Raw genomic sequence first — 21,772 nt, 5'->3', positions numbered from 1 at the left:
AAATAAAAGAAGAAATAAAGACACCTTTTTCTGCCTACAGATTATTTATACCTCAGATATACAGCCTAAATCATATACAAATAAGACAGCCTGTTTATAAACACATCATGCAAATAAGATGCAAGAAAAGAAGTGTTTCAGTTCAGATCAATCACTGTCGTCAGCAACAGCTATTTCTGTATTTAAGATAAGCTTCTCAGTACTTAGGAATTTTTTACATACAAAATATGAAAATCCTCATACTGAACAACTGTTGCACACTCTAAATAAGCAATAGAAGAAAGGCCATTTTTTTTCTCATTAAAATCTTCCACCATATCCTGGAAATTCTGTCGTCTTTCGTTGATCATTAACGCTATTATCAGAAGCTAGAAATCAATCCAAAATATGGCAACATGCTGAGAAGTTATTTTGCTTTAAAACAATTCCATAAGTGACTTTTGCTGCTACAACTGACCATGCATGGTCCGTACTTATTGGAATGAACGAAATTAAATAAAGCACCCAAACACCAGAGGAAAAGGGTTTCCTGTACACTGTACACCTTCTTAGCAACAGGTTTAAAATAAGTCTCCAATAACAACTCACCTGATAATGGTTATACTCAAGCATTTCCAGCATGCTACCTAGAGGTTGCAAGAGAAGCGACTGCAATATCCTTTGTCTATGCTACTCCAGTTTGAGGGATCCACAATGGAAGCACAACAAACCCCAGAAGAGCAGAAGAAACTTGATGGCCACTGCTCAGACTTTTAGTAACCTACGCTAATTAGCCATGCAAGTGGACAAACAAACAGTTCACACAAGGCCTCTTCTTGGAAGTTATGCAAGTTTAAGTTAAGCTCTAAGTATTGGTATTTATTTTTTTCCCTGGCTTTGATGTCATGCTTTTTCATAAACATAAAAGGACCTTTTAAGTGATGGGCTATCAAAGTCAGATTGACAGTTCGCTCAAGGCTAATTCGCTATTCAGCTTTCGTTCCAGTCGTACTAACACACAATGGTAGTTTTCTTTAGCAGTAAGGTTAAAAGTTTTTAAGTACAGAGTAAGAAATAACTGAATAAATGCCCTATGAGCCTAACACATATTCTCTGGCAGTGGGTGCCCTGGATAAACCCACAGGGCTCTGCAGTCCTGTCCTCAGCTTCCCAGCACAACCCAGGACCTGCAGCGGAACGTGAAGCACTGGAAAAAGCTCTACCCCATCCTCAGCTTTCCTGGTGCTTCAAAGCCATTCTGTCTCAACCTAGAGTTGCAAGTTTTGCCATTCAGGAATAGCTGACAAAAGGCTAATGCATGTTACAACTGCACTTCTCTGCACTTGGGCACAGTCCATACACCTTCCAGAACTTACTTTTTCTTTTTATCCAGCTCCTTGAAGAAGTCTGTACTCAAACACATAAAAACTGCCCAACTGGCATTATTTTCAGAAGTCTGAGCTTACAGGGAATCACATTAAGATAGCATTTCTAGAAAGTTTAATCTGCTTTGTTGCACTGTATCAATAGACAACACTGTGATAAGTGCAGCACTCACTTTGTCAGTCCCAAGCTGCATTATCAATTTTCCTATCATCAGTGCTAAGAGCTACACTATCCAGGTAAGTTTATTTTTCACTAAATTTTCATCTTCCAAGAAGATGTTGTCAGTAAACAAGTGTTTTCTGTAACACTTCTCTTTGAATATGTTATTTTAAAACCAATCCCTAACTGCCTGACAGAATCTGCACATTCCATTTCCTCCACAGGCATCAGGTACCTCTGGCTGCTCTCTATCCCAGGATGGAGCTAAGTCTCTCCTCTCTGCACCCTTCACCTGTCCACCCTTCACAATCCCAGGAGAGAGACCAGCAAAGTGCCAAGATCCACATCTCAATCCTGTATCATCAAATACTACATTATTTATAATATATACCAACGCATTTAACTGAATCCACTACATGTCAAGTTTTGAGACACACACTGCCTAATCGACAGGATTTTTGTTGGCGAAACACAAACTTATTTCACAAGAACATACTCTCCCCATGATTTTGTTGTGCTATTCTACATTAAAATATTTTATTTTGCTACTCAATTATTAATTTTTTTTAATGGCCTGGGCTGCCCTCAGCATGCCAGGGAAGGCAAATTCTGAGTTCACGCGTCACAAGCTCACACAAGTCTAGTAATGAACCAAAGAACACAGAGAACTGCCCTTTCTGCCATTAAATTGCTCCAAAATGACACAAAGAAGACTTTGAGTCTCTGTTTTGTCACTGGCTGCTCTCTTGAGTTTCCTTAGGAGTTCCACCATGGAAATCTGGTGGGGACTACCTTAGTGGACTCCATGCTGTTTGTTGAGAATTTGTCTTTAGTCTAGAGCATCTTATTCTGCATATTCTACATCAAAGACAACCTAAATGTGCTTTCTTGGGCAAACTTCCCAAGATGCCCCAGAGTCACTCTGTAGATAAGCCATAAAACACTCTTCCTTTCTGACAAAATATCTCATGAGCAAAGAGCTGCAAAAAAACCCCAAAAACCCTACAATGAAATTCCACAACCCTGAACTTGAAACCGTGAATAAAAGCTTTGACTTAAGATCTAATTTTGGTTCTGAGCCCCTTCTAGCATTTTGGGTGAAGAATAGTTCCTGTTGTTCATCCAAATTCATGAGACACAAAGTGCAAGATGACAAATTATTGATTTAGATACACTTCCTAAGAAATGTGACTGAGTAAGGACATGAAAGGAAAAATAAATCCACTTGAAATCAAATCCTCTGGATGTCCAACCCTCTATCTCCAGCAATCTCAACCAAAGTGTTGCTGTACTGTTACTCAATTGAGTAGAACATTGGTTTTTGGGCATTTTGGTATTGACAAATAAGAAGCAATGTAAGAATTATTGTCATCAGCAGAACTTCAGAAATGAGCTAAGACAAGATGGCAAAAAAGATAAATTTATCACAGCATAGTAACACAAGAATTTGGCTACAAGAATAAAACACTTCCTCAGAAGTAGAGCCCCAAAACTGGTTCAGCTCCAGAAGAGCCTTCAGTGCCAGCTCAGCAGCACCTCCACTTCTCCATGGGCTGGCCCCAGCATCAGACTCCTGCACTGAGTCTCTCTGTCAGCCACTCAAGCTCCATCTGCTCTTGCCACGCTGGCACTGAGGAGGATCTCTTTTTTTCAGGTGAAGCACAGAGAAAGGCAGTAGAAAGAAACCAACTTGACTGCACCCATGTGTAACCCAGCTGAGGCCTACAAGGCTGAGCTGGGCTAGAAAAGTGTTGGATGGAGCCACCCTGACTACTCAGCACTCATCACTCACACTTTGGAATACCCTGGAGAACAACATTATCAGGAGCAGGGAAAAGGCTTTCTCATACCTGCACTCATCCTGAAATCTGACTGCTAATTCCAGTGCATACATCTAGTTCAAGTATCTGAGTAGCTGCCTATTTTCTTCCACATCCTGGAAAGAACAGTAATAACCCATATAAATAGAACAGATTTCCCAGCCCTTGGGTCTGGTATCAATCAAGCCAACATTTAATCAATGACTTTCACTTGCTTTAAGCACACACACCATATCAGTGGGAATTTTAGGTGTATGTCAGATTCTTCTGGTGTATGTCATTCTGATTCTTTTAGGTTTATGCCATTCTTCAGAATCCGCATTATATTACACATAAATGACTGAACCTCTGAGCAGACCCACACACTTCCCTCAGTTTCCAAAAGTAAAAATATTTTCTGTTAAGTGATCAAGGACTCAGGAATTTAAACACAAAGCATAGCTGTGTGCTTAAGCACAAAGCACATGGCTCAAGTAGTTCCTCTGCATGAAGCCAACACAAACAACTGAAACAATGCTACTGATACTTGCTCCTTCTGTCAAGTCTTGCTGGGAATGCTCAGACTTAAATTTACTAATGACTTGCTAATGATGGTAAGAACTTGGAACAGTGTTGCAGTAACCAAATTCCTTCTGGAGAGGCACCCAGGAGAGCTCACTCTTGGGCAGGCACAGGCCAGGGCAGCCTAATGGCTTGGCAAATGTGTTTTGCACAGTGTAATCCAGAAATTAAATGGCTAACAATAAAAACTAACGGGACTTACACCAGAATAAAAATATTTAATGAACTGTGGCATTACAACCACTCGTCCTCTAGGAAAGCTTCAAGGTCATAGAATCATAGAAATATTTAGGTTGGAAAAGACCTTTAAGACCATCAAGTTCAACCATAGCTGGGAGTCAATTAACTGCTGTAGGCTCAAGCTTTGAGTCTCTGGTACATCTGGATGAAGGTAACCAGGCTCAGGTAGCTGGTCTGGGTTACTTACACTCTCCTGAATTTGTCCTTGCACAGGTTTGATTTCTCTGCAATGGGTAAATTCTGGAAGCAACCACAAACCCAGCAGGTCTCATGCTGAGAATACTTCTTGAAGGTGGAACACCACAAACTGCTTTTCCCATTGCAGTTACTACTTTATACCACATTATCTTTATATCACATCATCTTACTTGTCTCATCTCCAAGTACTGCTGCTTTCAAAGCAAAGCTGAAGATGCCCCAAAATCCTCTGTTGGTGGAACACAGGTGACCAAAGGCCATTACAAAGCCAGCAGCTCCATGATGCCCCACTGTTCTGGCCCCCATGAGCTGGGAAGGAGCATATTCCTGTTCCCAAATCCACACAGAAGATTTTTCTCACCAAAAACATCCCTGAAGCTTCCTGTGACAGTAAAGCTGAAGCACTCAATGCTTTATTTAAGCAGGGACATACCAGAGATGTTCAGAGGACAGTGAACCAAGGGGGAGGAAGACTCTTCTCCCCACCCCACTCCCCCCCCTTTTTTTTTTTCATTTTTTAATTAAAAAGACTATTTGTTTCAAGCAAATTGCCTTAGGACTTACAGTTTACAATTACAAGTAAAATACTTTTGGGTCAGTTTTCTCAGTTCAATAGAACTTTTTGTTGCCTAGACAGCTAAATGTCATGGGATTTTTAAGAAAGGTTAAAATTCTGTGTCATTTAACAATTAATGGTACCCAAAGAAAAACGATACAAAACCACATCCACTGATGTGTTCTGCAAGGGCTCCAGGCTTCAGCTGTGTCCACTGCATAACCATGCCTGTTAACCATGCTAGTCCTGGGCTTCAAAGCTGCTTCAACCCATCATTTCCAAGTATAAAGACCCAACAACAGCAGGAACAAGCTATTTTCTAGGACTTTGAATTAAAATAGGGAGCTGTATAAATAAGTGTCTGTTCTTTGTTGCTAGGGCAAAAAACATGAGAAGAATTATATCTGAGAAAGATAATCAATTAGTGCCACTTAGAGTAAGAGTGATTTATTCTCCTTAAGTTTTCCAGTACAGGTTCAAGATTCTGTTAATCTGTAAAATCATATTCACCATAAGTTGGTCACCAAGTCTGAGAATCTTGAAGACCATAAAACCCCTTCAACAAACTTCATGAATTATTGATCATGGGTTTCACTGCAATGCCAGGAAGTACCCTCCTACCACGAAACTTGGAGCAGTCCAAATAACCAGACAATGGTTTAACTCATCCTCAAAGACATCTTCTCACATGCTGCATTCAAAAATTAAAAAACAACATCACATTTCCCCCCCTACAGACGTCAGTGGCCTGAAGTAGCTTCACATGAGAGGTTCAGCCCTCTTGCTTTCTGAGACCTTCCCAGTCCTCCAAGATGGAACAGCCACCTCCTTTACAATGTCATCAAAACTAAGTTGATAGGGTTGTGATTCCCCATAGGGCCAACTGTGAATTTAGAAATAGATAAACCTTTTCAGTGACTTCTCCAGCTGCCATTCTCCCCTTAATGCCAAATTTTCTACAGTATATTTGCTCCCCTTTCTTTTAGCCCATTACCCAGGAAAAATGGTCACAACAACACTGACCTGAAAGCCCAAGAGCAAGAAAAAGATGAAAAGTAACTTGTGCTGACTGGGGAATGACAACCATGGTGAGCTGATTCCCTTATTTCACCTTAGGACACAGAAAACACAAGGAAACTACAACAGTTAGCAAACAAAACTCTCTGGTTACCTAATTCACCCCAAATCCCTCTGAACTTGAAAACCAAAGCAGATAGGAGAAAGTTATTTAAGATCTGCCATCATGATTGCAGCCTAAGTAAGTGAATCCAACACTCATCTTCAAGCACAAAGTTATGAAAAAGAAAAGGCACATTGTACAGAATTATCATCATTTACACAGCCAAGGATTGTTTAGTCCATCACCAAAAATTCCTCTGCGTAATGTGACTTTTCATCTAAGGGAAAGCCACGAAGCAAACAAGAATAAAGTTTTTGTAGATTAGTATTTAAAAACTGTGCTTTAGATATAGAAGCACGTGACAATGGTATCTAAGGAAATTAAAGAGAGTTTAGCCAAATGTACTCATGGAGATAGGAACTGATGTAATTTGCATGTTAGTGGCCTGCTGGTTGCCATTCTACAAGTGTGGCTTTTAGTCAGAATTAGGTCCTTTGAAGCCTTGCTACTTTTCTGTTAGGAAACCAACATGACAGCTGTTTACTCCCCAACACACATACCATAAATTTTTATTTTATACAGTTTCTGAGAAAATACCAAAAAACACCGCAACATTTTAGGACAGACAAGCAACTGACTCCATAAAATGTCAGCACAAATATTTTGCAATTATTTTACCTACCCCAGGTGCTTCAGAGAGTAAATATTTTGACTTCACAGGCAACAACAGCAGCCACACAACTACACCTGACACACAAGTTGGAGTTATGGTACTACCACGGTGAAAAGCTTCATTCAAAGCTTAAATCAAGCACCACATATTTAGGTCCACTTCTGCCACCCTGCTCTCTCAGAAGGAAGCTGAGCAGCACTTGCATCAGCACTAGAGGGTTTGAGATTACTCACAGTAGGACACCGATGACTCCTCCTCACAGGAATTGTCAAAGATAGACATAAAGTTGCTTCCAAAATCTCTTGCAAGACTTGGCATAGAGATGTGAACTCAAGAGGGAGCATAGTCACAGGACTACAGATATTTCAGCTGCCTGAAAGCCCAAAACCAGTTCAGGCAGATGGTCTGAAGCCACCTATTCTGCCAGCTTCCCCTTGCAAAGCCTTCCATAGCCTGAGCACAATCCCCCACCCTTGCTACAGCCCAAGCAGCACCAACACAAGAATTACCAGAGCACTCTAACATTCTAACAGATCACTACTGGCTTGAAAGAGTCACATTAGAGGGGTAAAACAATTCATCCAACCTTATCTTCCTTCAGGGGCTGCTAAGCACGGCGTTGGCCAGGCCAGCTCGGAGTGGCAGTCACGTCCTGGCAGCCCGAGCAGGTCTGTGACATTTCCCAGGGGTGACTGACCCTGGCACTGCTCCAGCCCTCAGTAACCCCTGACAGACCTGAGGGACAGAGCATGGGAGCTCCCAGGTCTCCAGTATCTGTAAGACAGCTGCAAAACTGGGTGTTTTAATGACTTCACTGCATTTCCCATGGCAGGGAAGAGGTGCAGAACGCTCGTCCTCTGCCCAGAAGGTGAGGTCAGAGTGCTGCTTAAATCACATAAATCTTCACATGTGCACAGGATTTGGAGATTCTGGGTATATTTCTGGAGCCCAAACCCGAGAAAGCATGCACTTTGCTATAAAAAAGGAAGAACATGAGTTTTCCCTCAGCTCCTGAGAAGCCCTGAGCATGCAGCTTCCACAAGGGAGAAGAGGCATCCTTTTCCACACCTGGTTTTGCTCAGGTTGCTCATCCATCACTCATTTGTCAAATGTGAAGAACACAAATGGGACTGGGTAAAGATAATGGCATCTTTCTTACAAAAATGAATAATGGTGAAAATTGAAACCAGTTTTATAAAAGATGTTGGGTAATAAGTAACCAGAGCTAAGCTTAAAACAGCAGGAGAGACAGAACATGCTGACTTTTAAATGAAACTCCTTATTACCAACTTCCTAGAGAGGTAGAATTATCCATGTGCAGAATGGCACAGGTTGTTTGCTTGACAAGACTTTAAGAAATAAAATTCAAGTACCTCAAAATTTTAATGTAGTAAATCTACTTTGCCCCTGTATGATCTTCTCTTAATGTGCCATGCAATACTGATTTTCACAGGTGAAAATTAACTTAAAATTGACTATTTTGCCCAAACCATGACTAAAAAGTGTAAGAGTGGGAAAAGCACCCAATCTGTTGCTTTCATAAATCTTAAAACCTGATACCCTCAAACCTGGTCTCACTTGTCACTATAAGGTTTGTGAAGGGTTGCTCAAATAAACAGCACATGGACACACACCTGTGCCAAGATAACTTCCAGAGTTGAGGAGTGTAATTGTTGGCATTTTGGGGCTAAGCTAAGAAGAGAGTTTGATTTACAAGTCTTTCTTATCCACAGCATTAGCCTGTGAGAATGAATTGGTGTTCAGAATATTGCCTGTGGGCTACTGAAGTATTTATTTACAAAACTTCAACATTCAGCACTGAAACACAAGAGACGTAAAGATGGCACCAGATCAAAATCTATCAAACACCCAAATGCCACGCACAGAAACAGTTGTATCCTTTTCTTTTTTAAATAAAAGCTATTTGTAAACTCAAATACAACTCTTGGGTTATCACAGAAAAAAATCTCTTTTTGGGGGCACACTGTATATCAGCAGGACGTCACAGAATAGTTGGGGTTGAAGGGACCTTTAAAGGTCATCAAGCCCAGCCTCCACATCTTGTTGCTTACTCCTTCAAAGACATCTACACTTCTGACCTACTTGTCTGGAAAAGATCAAGTGAAAGACTGCTCCATTCACTGTTCACATAATTCCATGGGACACGTTGGGTTGCTCTCAAGGTCACTTACATAGCACGTACCAAGAGCATGCCACCAATCATGACCCCAGTGTGAAAATACAAAGACACCAAAACCCAAACAGTGCTTGCTGGAACAGCTTTCAACATCAACTGGAAAGTCTTCCTACCAAAACATTCGAAGAAGCATCCCAAAATAAGAGTGAAAATAATTCTGAAAGGACCATTTATTTTAACAAAGCACTTGGCAGCACACTGGCTACAAGCACAAAGGTCACTGGTCCTGGAACATACCTGTCTGGAGGGGATCTGCTTTACAGCAAACACACAGAGCCACCAGAAGAAGCAAGAGATTGAAGATGGTGTTAATCCGAACCAGTTTTACAGTGGTAACATGCCCTGAGCTTCTCCATGTTTCAGCTAATAAAGAATTAGAAGGACTTAGCTGGGCTCTATACCACTTTGCCTACAGCTGATGATGTCTCATGTCAGCCCCAATATGGAAGGCTTGAATAAGCAGAAGAATAAAGCACTCCAGATATATTCATTTTATTCACACCACTAATATGACCATTAGACACAGCCTAAAATAATAATAAATCGCTGACTTCACTTACATGAAGGAAATGCAAGCTGGCTTACCACTGAACTCCTTGATTTTTATCCTTCTGCTCAACGAGCTGTGCTGTTATTTATGACTGTATTAAAACCTACTGAGTTATAATAAAAGAGTTTCAGTCCCTCAGAGTGCTTGATCATCATGTTTGCTAAGGTAAGATAATCCAAGTCACCTTCATGCAAACCCAACTGCCTCTGATCTGAAGTATTCTGCTAAATACCAGAACACGGATTTTTCTGAGGACTTTGGCAAGCCACAAAGGTGGGTGACCCCTTGTGTGGAGTACCATGACACCACTCTGGAGGAGAATTAACCCAGGGGGCCAAAATGATGCCACACAGAGCACTCAAACTGAAAGCCACAATGTCAGGGTTACTTTTCAATTATGGTGGCTTGGCTCTTCCTTGGGATTGGAGTGCTTAAGTCCAACACTTCCATTAAGCAACATCACATCTTTTCCTTCCTGACATGTCACTCACAAAGTAATGCCAGAGCAGCCAGAAGAGATTAAAAGTAACAAGAGTAAGAAATTACGTATGCTTATTTCACTCTTAATTTTAAATTCAGAAACCACAACGGAATTTAGTGTTTTAGTTATCTCTTAGCAAAAGACATGTCACCATAATAATTCTGTAACAGAAAGACATATTTAGGACAAATAGGCATTAAGCTGCATGACCTTGCCTCTGCACCTCATGATCTTATTCCCACCACAGTCAGACAGTACCTATCGTTTGGCTCCCAAAGAAACAAGAGTAACATGGGCTCATTTATTAAACAGGGATGCCAACAATTCAGCCCTTTAAGATCTCAAGCTTTACATGCACGGAGCCATGACATCACAATCTATTTTATACCTACAAAAACAAGATACATCCCCTTGGCCGATTTTTTTAACTTCCCCACACCTGCCCCTCCATGTCTTCCCTGAGATGAGCTGTTGAAAATCCTCCTCCTCATGTTATTTCACATATGGCAGGCAAACAATTATTTACCCTGTGAAATGAGAAGCTGCTGTCCATATAAATGACCCTCAATGAGGCCAAAGGATGGGGCGCTGGCAGGACCATCAACTGAAGGAGTGAAATCTTGGACAAAACCCTAGACAGTTGTCAGGAGCCCTGTTTATACTGCACTTGTAATAAAGAACTGCACTCAGGTTCACTACTTCAACAGATGTTGCACAAGCATGTTCCTTATCAAAAAATTTTAGGACTGAAAAACAGGTTATATAAAGAGATAGTCTGAAATTCTGCCATGGTGTTTTTCCAACAAATGCACAAACCTGTCAGAGCAGCATTTGCAGCATGTGAGCAAATATAAAACCTCCAGCTTGCAAGGGACTACAAGCTCTTGATTCTCTCCTGTGTGAAATCCTGTCAAGGTAAGGGTTAGTCCTGCTCTTTCTGCAGGACTGAAAACACATTTTATTACATGACACCAGAAAAATTCCATCTTTCCAAGTATCTTACAGAAAACTCTTTTTAATGATTTCATCTGAACTTCAAAAAGCACAAGCCATCGACTCACCAGGGGAGGCACATTCACAAAACACAAAGAAGAGTGTGTGTTATCATTCCAGTTCTCCAAAGGTTAGCTGAAAATATGAAGCACCAAGAAATTCAGAAGCAATAGTTTGTCAGAAGATCAAAATGTCTTTTGAGAAAGAAATTCAGGGCCTGCAGGCTTGGTCTCAGAAGAATCATATTTTAAACCGCACTTGACCCGCACTAACGAAACCCTTGAAGTGCTATTGCAAGAACAGCTTGGTGTTCACAAGGGGAAACAGGCAGAGTGTCTTTCACTGAAGTTGTATTTATGCAAAAAACTGTGCATCTCCTTTAAACACTGAAAAATACAAACATGACATGTACTTCACAACATACCTCAGATCACTGATTGACAACACACACGAGGTTGTAGCTGCTCAAGAAACTGTATGGGAACATAACACAATTCAAGGCAACCAGATGCTAGGGATGTAATTAGAGACTAGATGGAGATTAACTAGATCTTAACTCAGACTTCCCCACCACCCTTGCCCTTTTTTAAACCTCAAGTATAAACCCATTTCAGTATAACACTACAGGATGGAACAAATTGTTTTTAATTTGCTTTAAAAACACTAATAAGCTCACACTGTGGAGTTTATTTTAAATGAAGTTTGAACAGATGAAAAATGAAAGTTTAGGATATTTTACCATCTGCTAGAGCCAAGGAGATGCCAGTACATCCACCATAGCCAACAATGTGGTGTGAGATGTGGGACCCAGAGGTGAATGCTTCAGAACACTATGACGTGTTTCAAGCCACTGGTGTCAGACCAGCTCTAGCCTGCTCTCACAGACTGAACTCCCAAGAGTGGCTGCATAAGATGAGGCCTCCTGATTTAATTTCCTCTGACAAGAATCTAATTAATACTCATCAACAGCACTGGGCAAAAATAAGCTAATATATAATACTTGGGGACAACTGGGAATTTACTTCAAAACTGTGTTGCTGCTCCACACTAAAGGCAGAGTCAGCCCCAGAAGGTTTCAGGGCTGATGTCCAACTGCTTGTTCCTGCCCTGTCACAGCAGCTCTCTGTGACACAGGTACAGATGTCTGCAGGACTACAAAAACAACCCAGGTAATCAAAACCACTACAGTGATTTTTAAAAAGTCACCTTTCTATGGCACCAGGGTTAGACAAGATAATGTTTAAGGCTCCTTCCAACCCAAATCATTCCAGGATTCCATAACTGAGTACCAGCCAAAGCTGCTCCTGTTTACCCCACCAAGTTGCCTATTGACTATGTACAGCTGTCAGCAATAGCTATCTAGGCATGTTTTCTGGAATTGCAGCTACCAGAGAAGAAAATGCAAAGTTGAACAACGTTCCTCTAACAGTTATCTGTCATTGTTCCCTGGCTCCAGTAGCAATCAGCACATTCCTCACTCTGCATCCAAGGAGGAGCATCCAGACTGTGCTCAGATCATGCAGAGCCACTGAGACCCAACTCAGTCCTTGCAGCCTTTAACCAAGGTAGATAAATGGAAATAATACATTTCCTTGGGGAAGGTAAAAGTTCAGAGAGAAGGGTTTCCTAAGGATAATCCTGCAGAAGCCCTGGCTGGAAGCTTTCTCCTCATGTCTGAGATCAAACAGTGCAGGGAAAGGCAGAAGGCAATTTGGAACAGTGACCCATGGAGGAAGTGGCACTTTGCACAGAGCCATCACTAATTGCATAAGAAGCACTCCAGAGCAGAAGGAATCACTCCTTCCCTCAAAAAGCCAGTGTGCAAAAAGGATAAACTCTTTTGAAAAGCCAAAGGAGCATGATTAAATAGTATTTTTCCTTTTACACAGCAAACCATACAGGGCTGAAGCCTTAAGGAATATATGAACTTTCATGTGAATGGAGCCTATTAAGTGCCCTGCAATGAATGGTGCCTGTGGTCCAGAATTCATTTCCTTTTGGAAAGCAAAGAGCACGGAAGGCTTACAATTGCTACGCACAACTGCTGACTCATTCAAGGTCATTTTATTCCCTCCCTAAACAAACTGTTTCTTTGAGACACAGGTATTTCAGCAAAGTATGGTTTTGGTGGCAGTCAGGAAGCAGAATTGTGTATAACAAAAAATGCTTTCAGACAGCTCAATGAACAAGTTTTCAATCAGTAACTTTTGATACTATAGATGATTGCCACGATTTTTTAAACAGAAGTTTCACTTCTCAGAATTTTCTGTTTAACAAGACAAAAATGAACTTTAAAGCACTATTATAATTAATTTTAAAGCAGTTTCTGAAATGTTAACATTGTTCAACAGAATGGCCCTAATTCACGTGAGGCTGTAGCAGAAATAACAGCAGGTCTTTCCCCCCAGTAAAAACAAGCTGTCTCCCCAAAAGCAGCTTTATCACTTAGGTGCTACCAGGACAGAGATGCTGGTTAAGGGCAATGGCACTCTGGATCACTGATACTGGTAAACTGGTAAGTTCTCCTGACAATATTACTCCCAAGGCTGCCCAAATCCACCAAAAAAAAAAAAAAAAAAAAAAAAAAAAGAGAAATACACACACATACCTATAGAAAAAACCACAAGCAGAGAAGTCCAGCCTGAGGAAGTCAGAAGTAGTCTTAACATAAAGTTTAGTGTGTTGGTTGCAGATCCTTGGCACAAGCTTTATTAAGACCTGAGAGAGGCAGACAGGCTGTTTGCTACACCTGAGCCTTCAAATGTTGCCAAGGAAGGGACTAATAGCTAATAAGAGAACTGATATTGTCCTCTGACAGAACAGAAAGATTTAATTCACAGCCAGCCATTACGTCCACAAACAAAATTTAGTTTTGGTTTCAACCAGGAACTTCTGGGTGACTTTTAGGAAGGCAGTCTGAAAGACAAGCTTTGATTTGCCTTGCTTAACTTCCAAGCTTCCTCAGAGATTAAAGGACTGGTTTGGACTGTAGGTCAGGATAATTTCAGGTGCCTGGCTGCTGCTGGTGCCCTGAGCTCCTGGCGCTGCCGGACATTCCGGATCCACGGCACAGGATGGCCTGTGATGCTCTCTGGTGAGCAGATCTGCCCCTCTCTGCACTCAGAAGGAGAGGATGGACACACAGACAGATACAAGGAGCACATTGTTCCCAGACAGAAAACCAGCTCTTTGAAACTTTGGTTTCTTTAGACACGCAAGACACGCTCCTGCTGATGTCAGAGTGTCCATGGGGGACAGGACACGGATTCCAGCCAGGTCAGTGACAAAAACATGGCCAGAAGCCAGGGATGCACAGAGGAGGGGTGCCCAAAAACAGCTGATGCCTTCTGTGCTCTGCAAGCCACACTTATTTAGGAACACACTAATATTTGTTACTGTTTCCACAATGGCAACAAATTCTGCTCCAAATGATTTTTCTTTCACTAGCTGACAAATTTCTACAAAAACCAGGATTTCTGTCACAAAGCAGGAAGGGGGGGTAGAATTTAACTCAGAACAGTTGTGTCTTACATAGCTTTGAGGATTGGGAATGTTCAGTAGAAAACATAGTCTTTTAACCTTTTTTAATGTTCTAGTCTTACCTGCTGAAAAAGTTTATTACTTCTGCTGGACACCAGTAGCAGTTTTATTTAAAAACAGGCAGCCTGCCTTAGTTTTTGAACGCAGTAACTATCACATACAACATTTTACCTGGTTAATGGCTTAAAGGCACTTCTGGGAAAATAAAATACAACAACACAACCAAACAACAAGATTAGAACAATGTGTCAAAGTATTAGCCCTCATCAGTGAAGGGAATAGTTTAGAATGATGAACTCCCTGGCAGCTGAGAGCTTTCCTAAAGAATACACAGTCCTGGAAACCGTAATGCCATCTGCTGAGATATTATGGAAGTGCAGCACTAGGAATTACTGTTTAATTACTGTAACGCTGCTGTGGAAGTGCCTGCTGCTGGGGATCAACTCAAAAACAAGCTGTTTGCACTACAGAACTTACACAAGAATTTTCAAACAACTGACTGGAACTTCAACTACTGATATTCAGTAAGTCTAGGACACAAAGTCACAGAGGTCCATAATAAATATTGTTCCAGTATGGTATAACAGTATTATGTGTAAAACCCAAACTATTAATTTGGCATGGACATTCTAACTTTACAAAAACTGGTATTAGAGTTTTGTTTGTTGGGGGTTATTTTGGTTAAAAGATACTTGATTTTCTGTTCCACATGATTAGAAGCTGAAAAAAACAAAGCTAGTTTAAAATCAATTTAAACTATCAGAGTTTATTAACAGGTCTCAAAATAATAAATAACTAGGCAACTGGCATCCAGTGGCAGAACTTCCAGTGACAACCTGCAGGGTTGAGTTGTTACCAACACCCCAGAGGCCTCTGCAACTGTTTGCAGGAGTTTGCAAGTTATTTTTATCATTGGTGACAAAAGAATCACTGGCAGAGTTGTATTTCCACAGAGGCCATCACTTTTAATTTCTTTTTTTATTTGTTAATCTGCCAAGCATATAAAAGCAAACATGTAGTTTTGCTGGGTCACAAAAGCACCTATGGAACACAACATCCCCCAGAATAAGCACTACCCCAGGGGATAGGAAAGAGAGGGATGGAAGATGAGCACAAAGAATATTTTCTTATTTGCATTGAAACACTACATCCAATTCTGCTCCAAATGATACTGAGAGGTTCCAAGCTCACAAGGTCTTACAGAGGATTCCATCAGCAGAAGACCAGCACTGCCAGCTTTTCCTCTAGCCCACAGCATTTTCAGAGATGTTGCAACCTAAGACTGACATTAATTACTAAAGGAAGATCTACAGTAAGTTCATTCTTTAATTCAGGCAGACTGACCCAACCAGATGCCCTGGCCAGCAATTTTTGCTGTAACAAACTCCAGGTGGACACTGAGATATCCTCCCAGACAGTGCAAAGGCAGCAGTGCTGAGCCAGTGTTAGCCTGACCCTCTCATTTAACTTCCAACTAATGCCATTCCCATCCATAAAGAAAAAAGAAAGACTGGTGCATGGTTTTCCAAGCAAATACAAACTAGATGAGTTCTGTCCTCAGCTCGGGGAAAATTTCCACTACAAGCACTAAAGAGATGGGTTAATAAAATGGATCATTTTGCTCAAAGAACAAGGCACTTAGCTGGCACTCACTTCTGAGAGATAAAGGGTTAAAATAGTTGCCCATTTCCTCAACTGGACAACTACTACTATTGTAAAGTCCTTATTCAGCTGAATTCCATCAGGCCATGCTATCTTAACACAATCTGACACGTACCTTTTCAAGATCTTGCATTTTTTCCCCTCTTCTCTGCCTCTCAGCAGTAGACACCAGGAATAAATACACCCAAAAAGCCAAATGGTAATCCAAACAAAGTAATTTTTAATTATCAAGTTGGGGAAACTGATGACCAGACAGAGCCATTTCTTTTTTATAAAAAACAAAACAAAACACACTTGCCAGGTCCTTTGCAGACAACACAATACTGGGTTTTGTTTCAAGTTCATAACTTGGCTCTTAAAGTAGTTGATAATGAACCAGCAGGCATTATTTTAAATCAACCAGTTTTATTAAATGAGCCAGAAAGGAAAGAGGCAGGGCTAATTACCAACATTCCTTGATGAATTACCTAGCGGTGTGTGGTAAATCTCCAGGCGTCTTTGTCTTTATCCCCAAATTTATCCCTTACTTATTTCTCAAGAGGTTAAAGGACATGGGGCTAATTAAGGAACCAATCCAATGACAGACAGAATCATTCAAGGTAAGGCTGGTTTTCACTCTTTCAAGCTTTTGCATCTCTGCCTGGTACTTCTTAATCTAATTTAAAAAAAAAAAAAATTACTGCTGGGCAGAGGGAGGAAAAGTACTAATCTTGTCACGGTCAGGCAGGTTGAAATTGCCATGCAGTGCTGGGCAAAATGCTACATATTTGTAATTTAGCCAATAAGAAATTCCTTAAGCCTCTCTTGAATGGCAGGAATGCCTCCAGCTTGTCACTTTGAATTCATTCACTACACAGGTTCAGCATCTTGGAGAATAATGCTGCCAAACCAGCTGAAGAACTGAAATATTTGTGAATATACCTAATACCCAACGATTACTTTAAGCAGATCTGAGTTTTCACGTTTAAAATTTAATGCCTATCAAAGGTGTCAGCAGAGGCACCCCTGGATCTCCCCAGCCCCCACATTTGCCAGCACTGTGTGTGGCTCTGGGCATTATTTTCTGCTAAATTAAGCCATGGCTTCAGCAAACACAACTGCAGTGACCAGCACTCACCCTCTTCTTACAGCCTTGGCTCCAGGAGTAAGGTGGTTATTAAATTCATGTTGCCTGACAAAGGACTTGGTACAAGCTGCTAAAACCTGTTAGCTGGGGGCTGTGGAGCCTCATCAATGCTCTTAATACCCACAACTATGGGCAACTACAAATCTTAATCTGCACAAGATTAACTCATCTTCTGCAGGTCCAAAACAGCCACTGACACGTGGTGAACCACCACTTTCCCAAGGTCTGGTAACTCAGCCAGCAGATAATATGTCTAGACCATAAAAAAAAGAGTGCTTTGAAGCTGTAACAGACCAAACTTAGCAAGCTCTTCTTAATTTTGTGGATGTTCCCCTGCCAGCGGGAAGACAGCAAATCCTCAAGACCACCAACCAGGATATAAACCAGCAAGAATTTCCAAGGAGCAATCAGAGCTTGGACCTCCAGCTATCTGCATCATTTTGTCTGAATATATCCTGATTTCCTCTGTGGCAAATAAGTTATTTCAAACTTCCAGGCAACTACTGTGAACTTGCAAGGCAAGAGCTCTGTGATGAGGAGCAGTTTCTCATCTATCTTCCCATTTTGCTCACACCATTTTCCCAAGAAATCCTCTCAACCCCAGCAGCAGTACAGTTTGTCCCACAACTCTGGGAGTTGCATTTTTGTGCCACAGTGACCACAGCTGAAGAAACAAGATGGAAAGATCAGACTTCTTCATCAGCAACAACCATTTCTCTCAAGAGTCAAGCAACACATGTGTTTGCATGCATATGAAAAGGACATATGGGACGAAGGGTGAGAGCAGTGCTTTGCACTAGCAGTCAACCATCAGGTACTTGTACACTGAAGTATGTTGCCCCCTCGAATTCCATGCATTTTTAATGTCTAATACCCTGGGTGTTAAGCAAGAGTTTACATTTTACCTCTATTACTGATGCAGACCTCAAGCACCAGTGCTTGTTTTAAAATAGCTTTCAACCCACTGAGCAAGCAAAAGATTTAAGGCCTGAGAGATCCTTTTGCTTACATGAAGGCTGAAGAGGCAAGGCAGACTTTAGTGGTTCTGCAGTTAAATGCAAGTTCTTCTTTGCTGATGACTTAAGGTATGTCACCAAGTGTAAGTAACCTTACTGTAAATGTTTTATCTGCAGCTCACCAAGACTCTGTCTGGCAAATCACTTGTCTAAGTTCTTGATTGCAAATACACACCAGGCTTACCTAACACACCAGCACACACTACCATCTACCATTGTCAGGTGAGATTAAATTAAATTTCAATCAGATAAGCAGGTCCACAAACACACATTTGCTGGGGCAGGCACTACCACACATTTATCTTGCCATCCCATTGTTCTGTTCTTCAGAACTGTGAGATAAGTCCTCCACACAATGAAGTCTTATGGTAATTATTACACCAAGAACATTACTGCCAGCTGCTGAGCGTTCCCTGCCAGGCAGAGCTTCCACAGGTCACTCCCTGGAAAAAGCACCTTGGAAAAAGAACAGGAAGAGGTATTTTTTAATGTATGTCCAACAGTCGTTAACATCAAATGGAAGAAATGCTTGGCATTTCAAAAATGAAGAAATACAGGGTTTCTGATGCAGAGATTATGGTGGTGGCACATTTAAAGTCTGAATGAGTAATGACATGAGGGAGAAGGAGAAAGGCAAGGCTGGCTGCCTGCACTGCTGTCCACTCAGAAAGAGCAGGAACACAAAAAGATGAGCACAAACTGCAGCAATGGGATGGCACTGAGCAGAAGACAACCACACCCACTCTGGTATCAGCGGTGATCAGCCCATAGTACTGCCATGAGGTGGGCAAAGATGTTAGAATAATAAAGCAAGAGAGGGAATCCAGTACACAGGATCTGGCTTTAGGCTTGGAAAAGGTTTCACCTTGCTTAGGACAAGAAAGAAAGGCCATGATGAAATTCTGGCACCAAAAGATGAATTAACATCTACCATGAAGACACAAACCCAGGCAGTTTGGCAGGGGGAATATGAAGTGAGGGCTCTAGTGGCAGACAATTTTTTTTAATATTTAGCATATTATAAGCATTGTTGTATGGAAATAGACTATTAACATTAAGGACAAACAATAAAAATTCGTTTCTGGCCTATGCTTCCATACGTATGTTTTAGATACATATAAATAAAATACATGTGCATATTTTGGGGTGAACTGCCCTATTAGCAAGGGCTGGCAGTATCTGCACAAGTAGAGATTTTTGTCCAGAAAGAAGAGACCTGAGCATGTAGATCCCCAAAGCAGGACCCTGGAGCAAGGGAACTGTTTTCTTATTTTCCAAAAGCAAGCCAAAAGGGGATGAAATGGACCTGCTACATCATCTGCTGGTGAGGAGACCTGCTTTTACCTTATTACCTGCAAAGCATTTATGCAGCTTTCCAAAGATATCTGTACTACTGCAGGTTCCCTGTGCAGCCCTGGAGGCTGATCTTGGCAGCAGTATCAAGCATCTCCCATCTGTGCCAAAGTAAAGTTATATTCTTCAAACCCCAAAGGCAGACAAAGAAGGAGGAAGAGGTATGAGAAGTCCAGCAGATTTCTGTCATGCTATGTACTTGATGTGACAACACTCAGGAGAGGAAGGGGATGTGCAGCAACCTCATCCCTGGAGCATTTGCATCCAGCAGCAGGGACAGGGACCCAGACCACATCCAGTTTAGGTTCCATCAACCCATGACCTGGTGCATCATATCAGAAACATGACAGCAAGTGTCACATCCACGCAATGAGAAATGCCAACAAGTAACATGGAGGGCCAGAGGGAAGAAATGTTCACCCTTCACTTTCCACCTTCCATCTGCTTAGTGAGACATGCAGAGGGCTGGGTGTCAGCTGCCCACCAGAAATGTTTTCAATCCTGCAAGAACTGATAATATTTTCAGTGGAACTGATTTGCAATTCCGTGGGCCGGTGCTGGCCCTGAGCCTGTGCTGCCTCCTGAGGATGCTCCTGTGCTGCTGCCCCCATAGGGGACACACCAGCCTGTGCTGCCTCCTGAGGATGCTCCTGTGCTGCTGCCCCCATGGGGGACACACACCAGCCACAGTTCCTGCAGTGCCACATTGGCTTTTGGGCAGGCAGGTTCAAAGAATTTAGGGGATTGTGTCATATTTCTTCTATACAGTAAGCCTGATCCAGAAATCAAGCAAAACAATACAAGTCACACAGCACAGCAACAATTCAGTTTTAAGATGAACTCTTTGCAAAGAGTTCTTCTTAAGATGAGTGCTAATCCTTTTAAATATAAATAAATAAATATATAAGGAATGGGTCCTTATGGGACCCAGAGGTCCTTATGGGATCCCATCCTTAATGGGATTTACTAGGGCTTGAAACTACTTCAATAAATAATTTTTTATGTTATATTCCTATTTCAAAGGCAGAGAAAGAAGGTGGATTACAGCAGAAGCAAAGAATTCCTGGTGACATCTCTCTGTAGTGTTGGAGATGGATGAGAAGGTGCTCAAAGACAAACCAGCCCATGAAGCCAATTCCAGCTATGCAGAAGGATAACCACAAGCTGTAACAAATCTTTCTTTTGCTATTAGAGTTGAAGAGATACTGTTCCAAAAGCATCAAACCTACTCCCAGTCCATCTCTTAATTAGGCCTCACAAAGCAATGCAAAATTTGAATTCCAGCAGGTCATCTCCTACCTTGCCAAGCTACATTACTTGGCAGAGGAGTGATGCAATGAGAAGTCATTACTCAAGAAAATGAAATCCAATTTATTCACATGGCCTTGAGCATTAAATGTTATGCAATTTGGAGATGCCTATGCAACGTGACATAGATTAGTACATATTTCTCTTTCTGTATTGTTTCTAAATGGACATCTTGAAAACAAATATAAAAACCAAGCTCATTAACACCTCTGGCTTCTTTTTAAACCAGTCATTCTGAATTACCATCCTCAGATATCCAAGTATTATTCTCCTTCTCACACTGTGAGATATGGGTGAAAGGGCAAGTCACACAACATAATTAAAACCACTAAACACTGACAAATTCAACAGGCTTAGAGTGGGATTTTTTGATGCAAAAGTACCAAAACAAACAAACAAACAAGCAAACACAACAACAAAACCAGCTGCTAGATTTGGTGTTGCTTGTGAAGTAACATTGAAAAAGATCACTTTTAAACAAAGTTGCCTTGCAGGTTAACATTCCTGAAAGTGTAAAAAAATCCCCTTTTTGTCTATCTCATTCTTTAGGGTCACTTAAATCCAGACCATATGGATAATAAAGTCAGCAAATTAGCTCCCTATTTATCTATTAAAATTGCTGTACAGCTCATATGGAAAATTTGTCTACAGCTAAAAAACAACTGAAGTGTAAAAAGCAGCTGCAGGGAAATGATGTCACTGCAGCCAGAGCTGGCTGTCAGCACACTGGCACCAGGAAGATCCTGAGTTATTGTTAATCTCAGCTTTTGAGCCAAATAACCTATTTGGAAAAACAAAAAAAAACAATCCCCCTCAAAACCACAAAGAAAACTATATGGATCTTTCGCCAAATC

General features: G+C 41.3%; 1 protein-coding gene across 7 annotated transcripts in view; it reads right to left on the bottom strand.

Annotated features, from left to right (window-relative positions):
* Positions 1–21,772, bottom strand: part of MITF (melanocyte inducing transcription factor) — a 99,431-nt gene that overhangs the window by 20,032 nt on the left and 57,627 nt on the right. For 3 of the 7 annotated variants that reach the window (XM_059856803.1, XM_059856804.1, XM_059856805.1), the window contains exon 1: positions 589–636. The exons of the other annotated variants lie outside the window; for them this stretch is intronic. In XM_059856803.1, the coding sequence (XP_059712786.1) occupies positions 589–621 (33 nt within the window). In that variant the 5' untranslated portion in view covers positions 622–636. Of the gene's footprint in view, positions 1–588; positions 637–21,772 lie in introns of those variants that run through there. 7 annotated transcript variants of the gene reach the window in all.

The sequence above is a fragment of the Haemorhous mexicanus genome, chromosome 11 (assembly GCF_027477595.1).
Source record: "Haemorhous mexicanus isolate bHaeMex1 chromosome 11, bHaeMex1.pri, whole genome shotgun sequence".
Classification (NCBI taxonomy): Eukaryota; Metazoa; Chordata; class Aves; order Passeriformes; family Fringillidae; genus Haemorhous; species Haemorhous mexicanus.
Note: the sequence above shows the minus strand (reverse complement) of the source record. Positions and strands in the feature narration are given on the sequence as shown.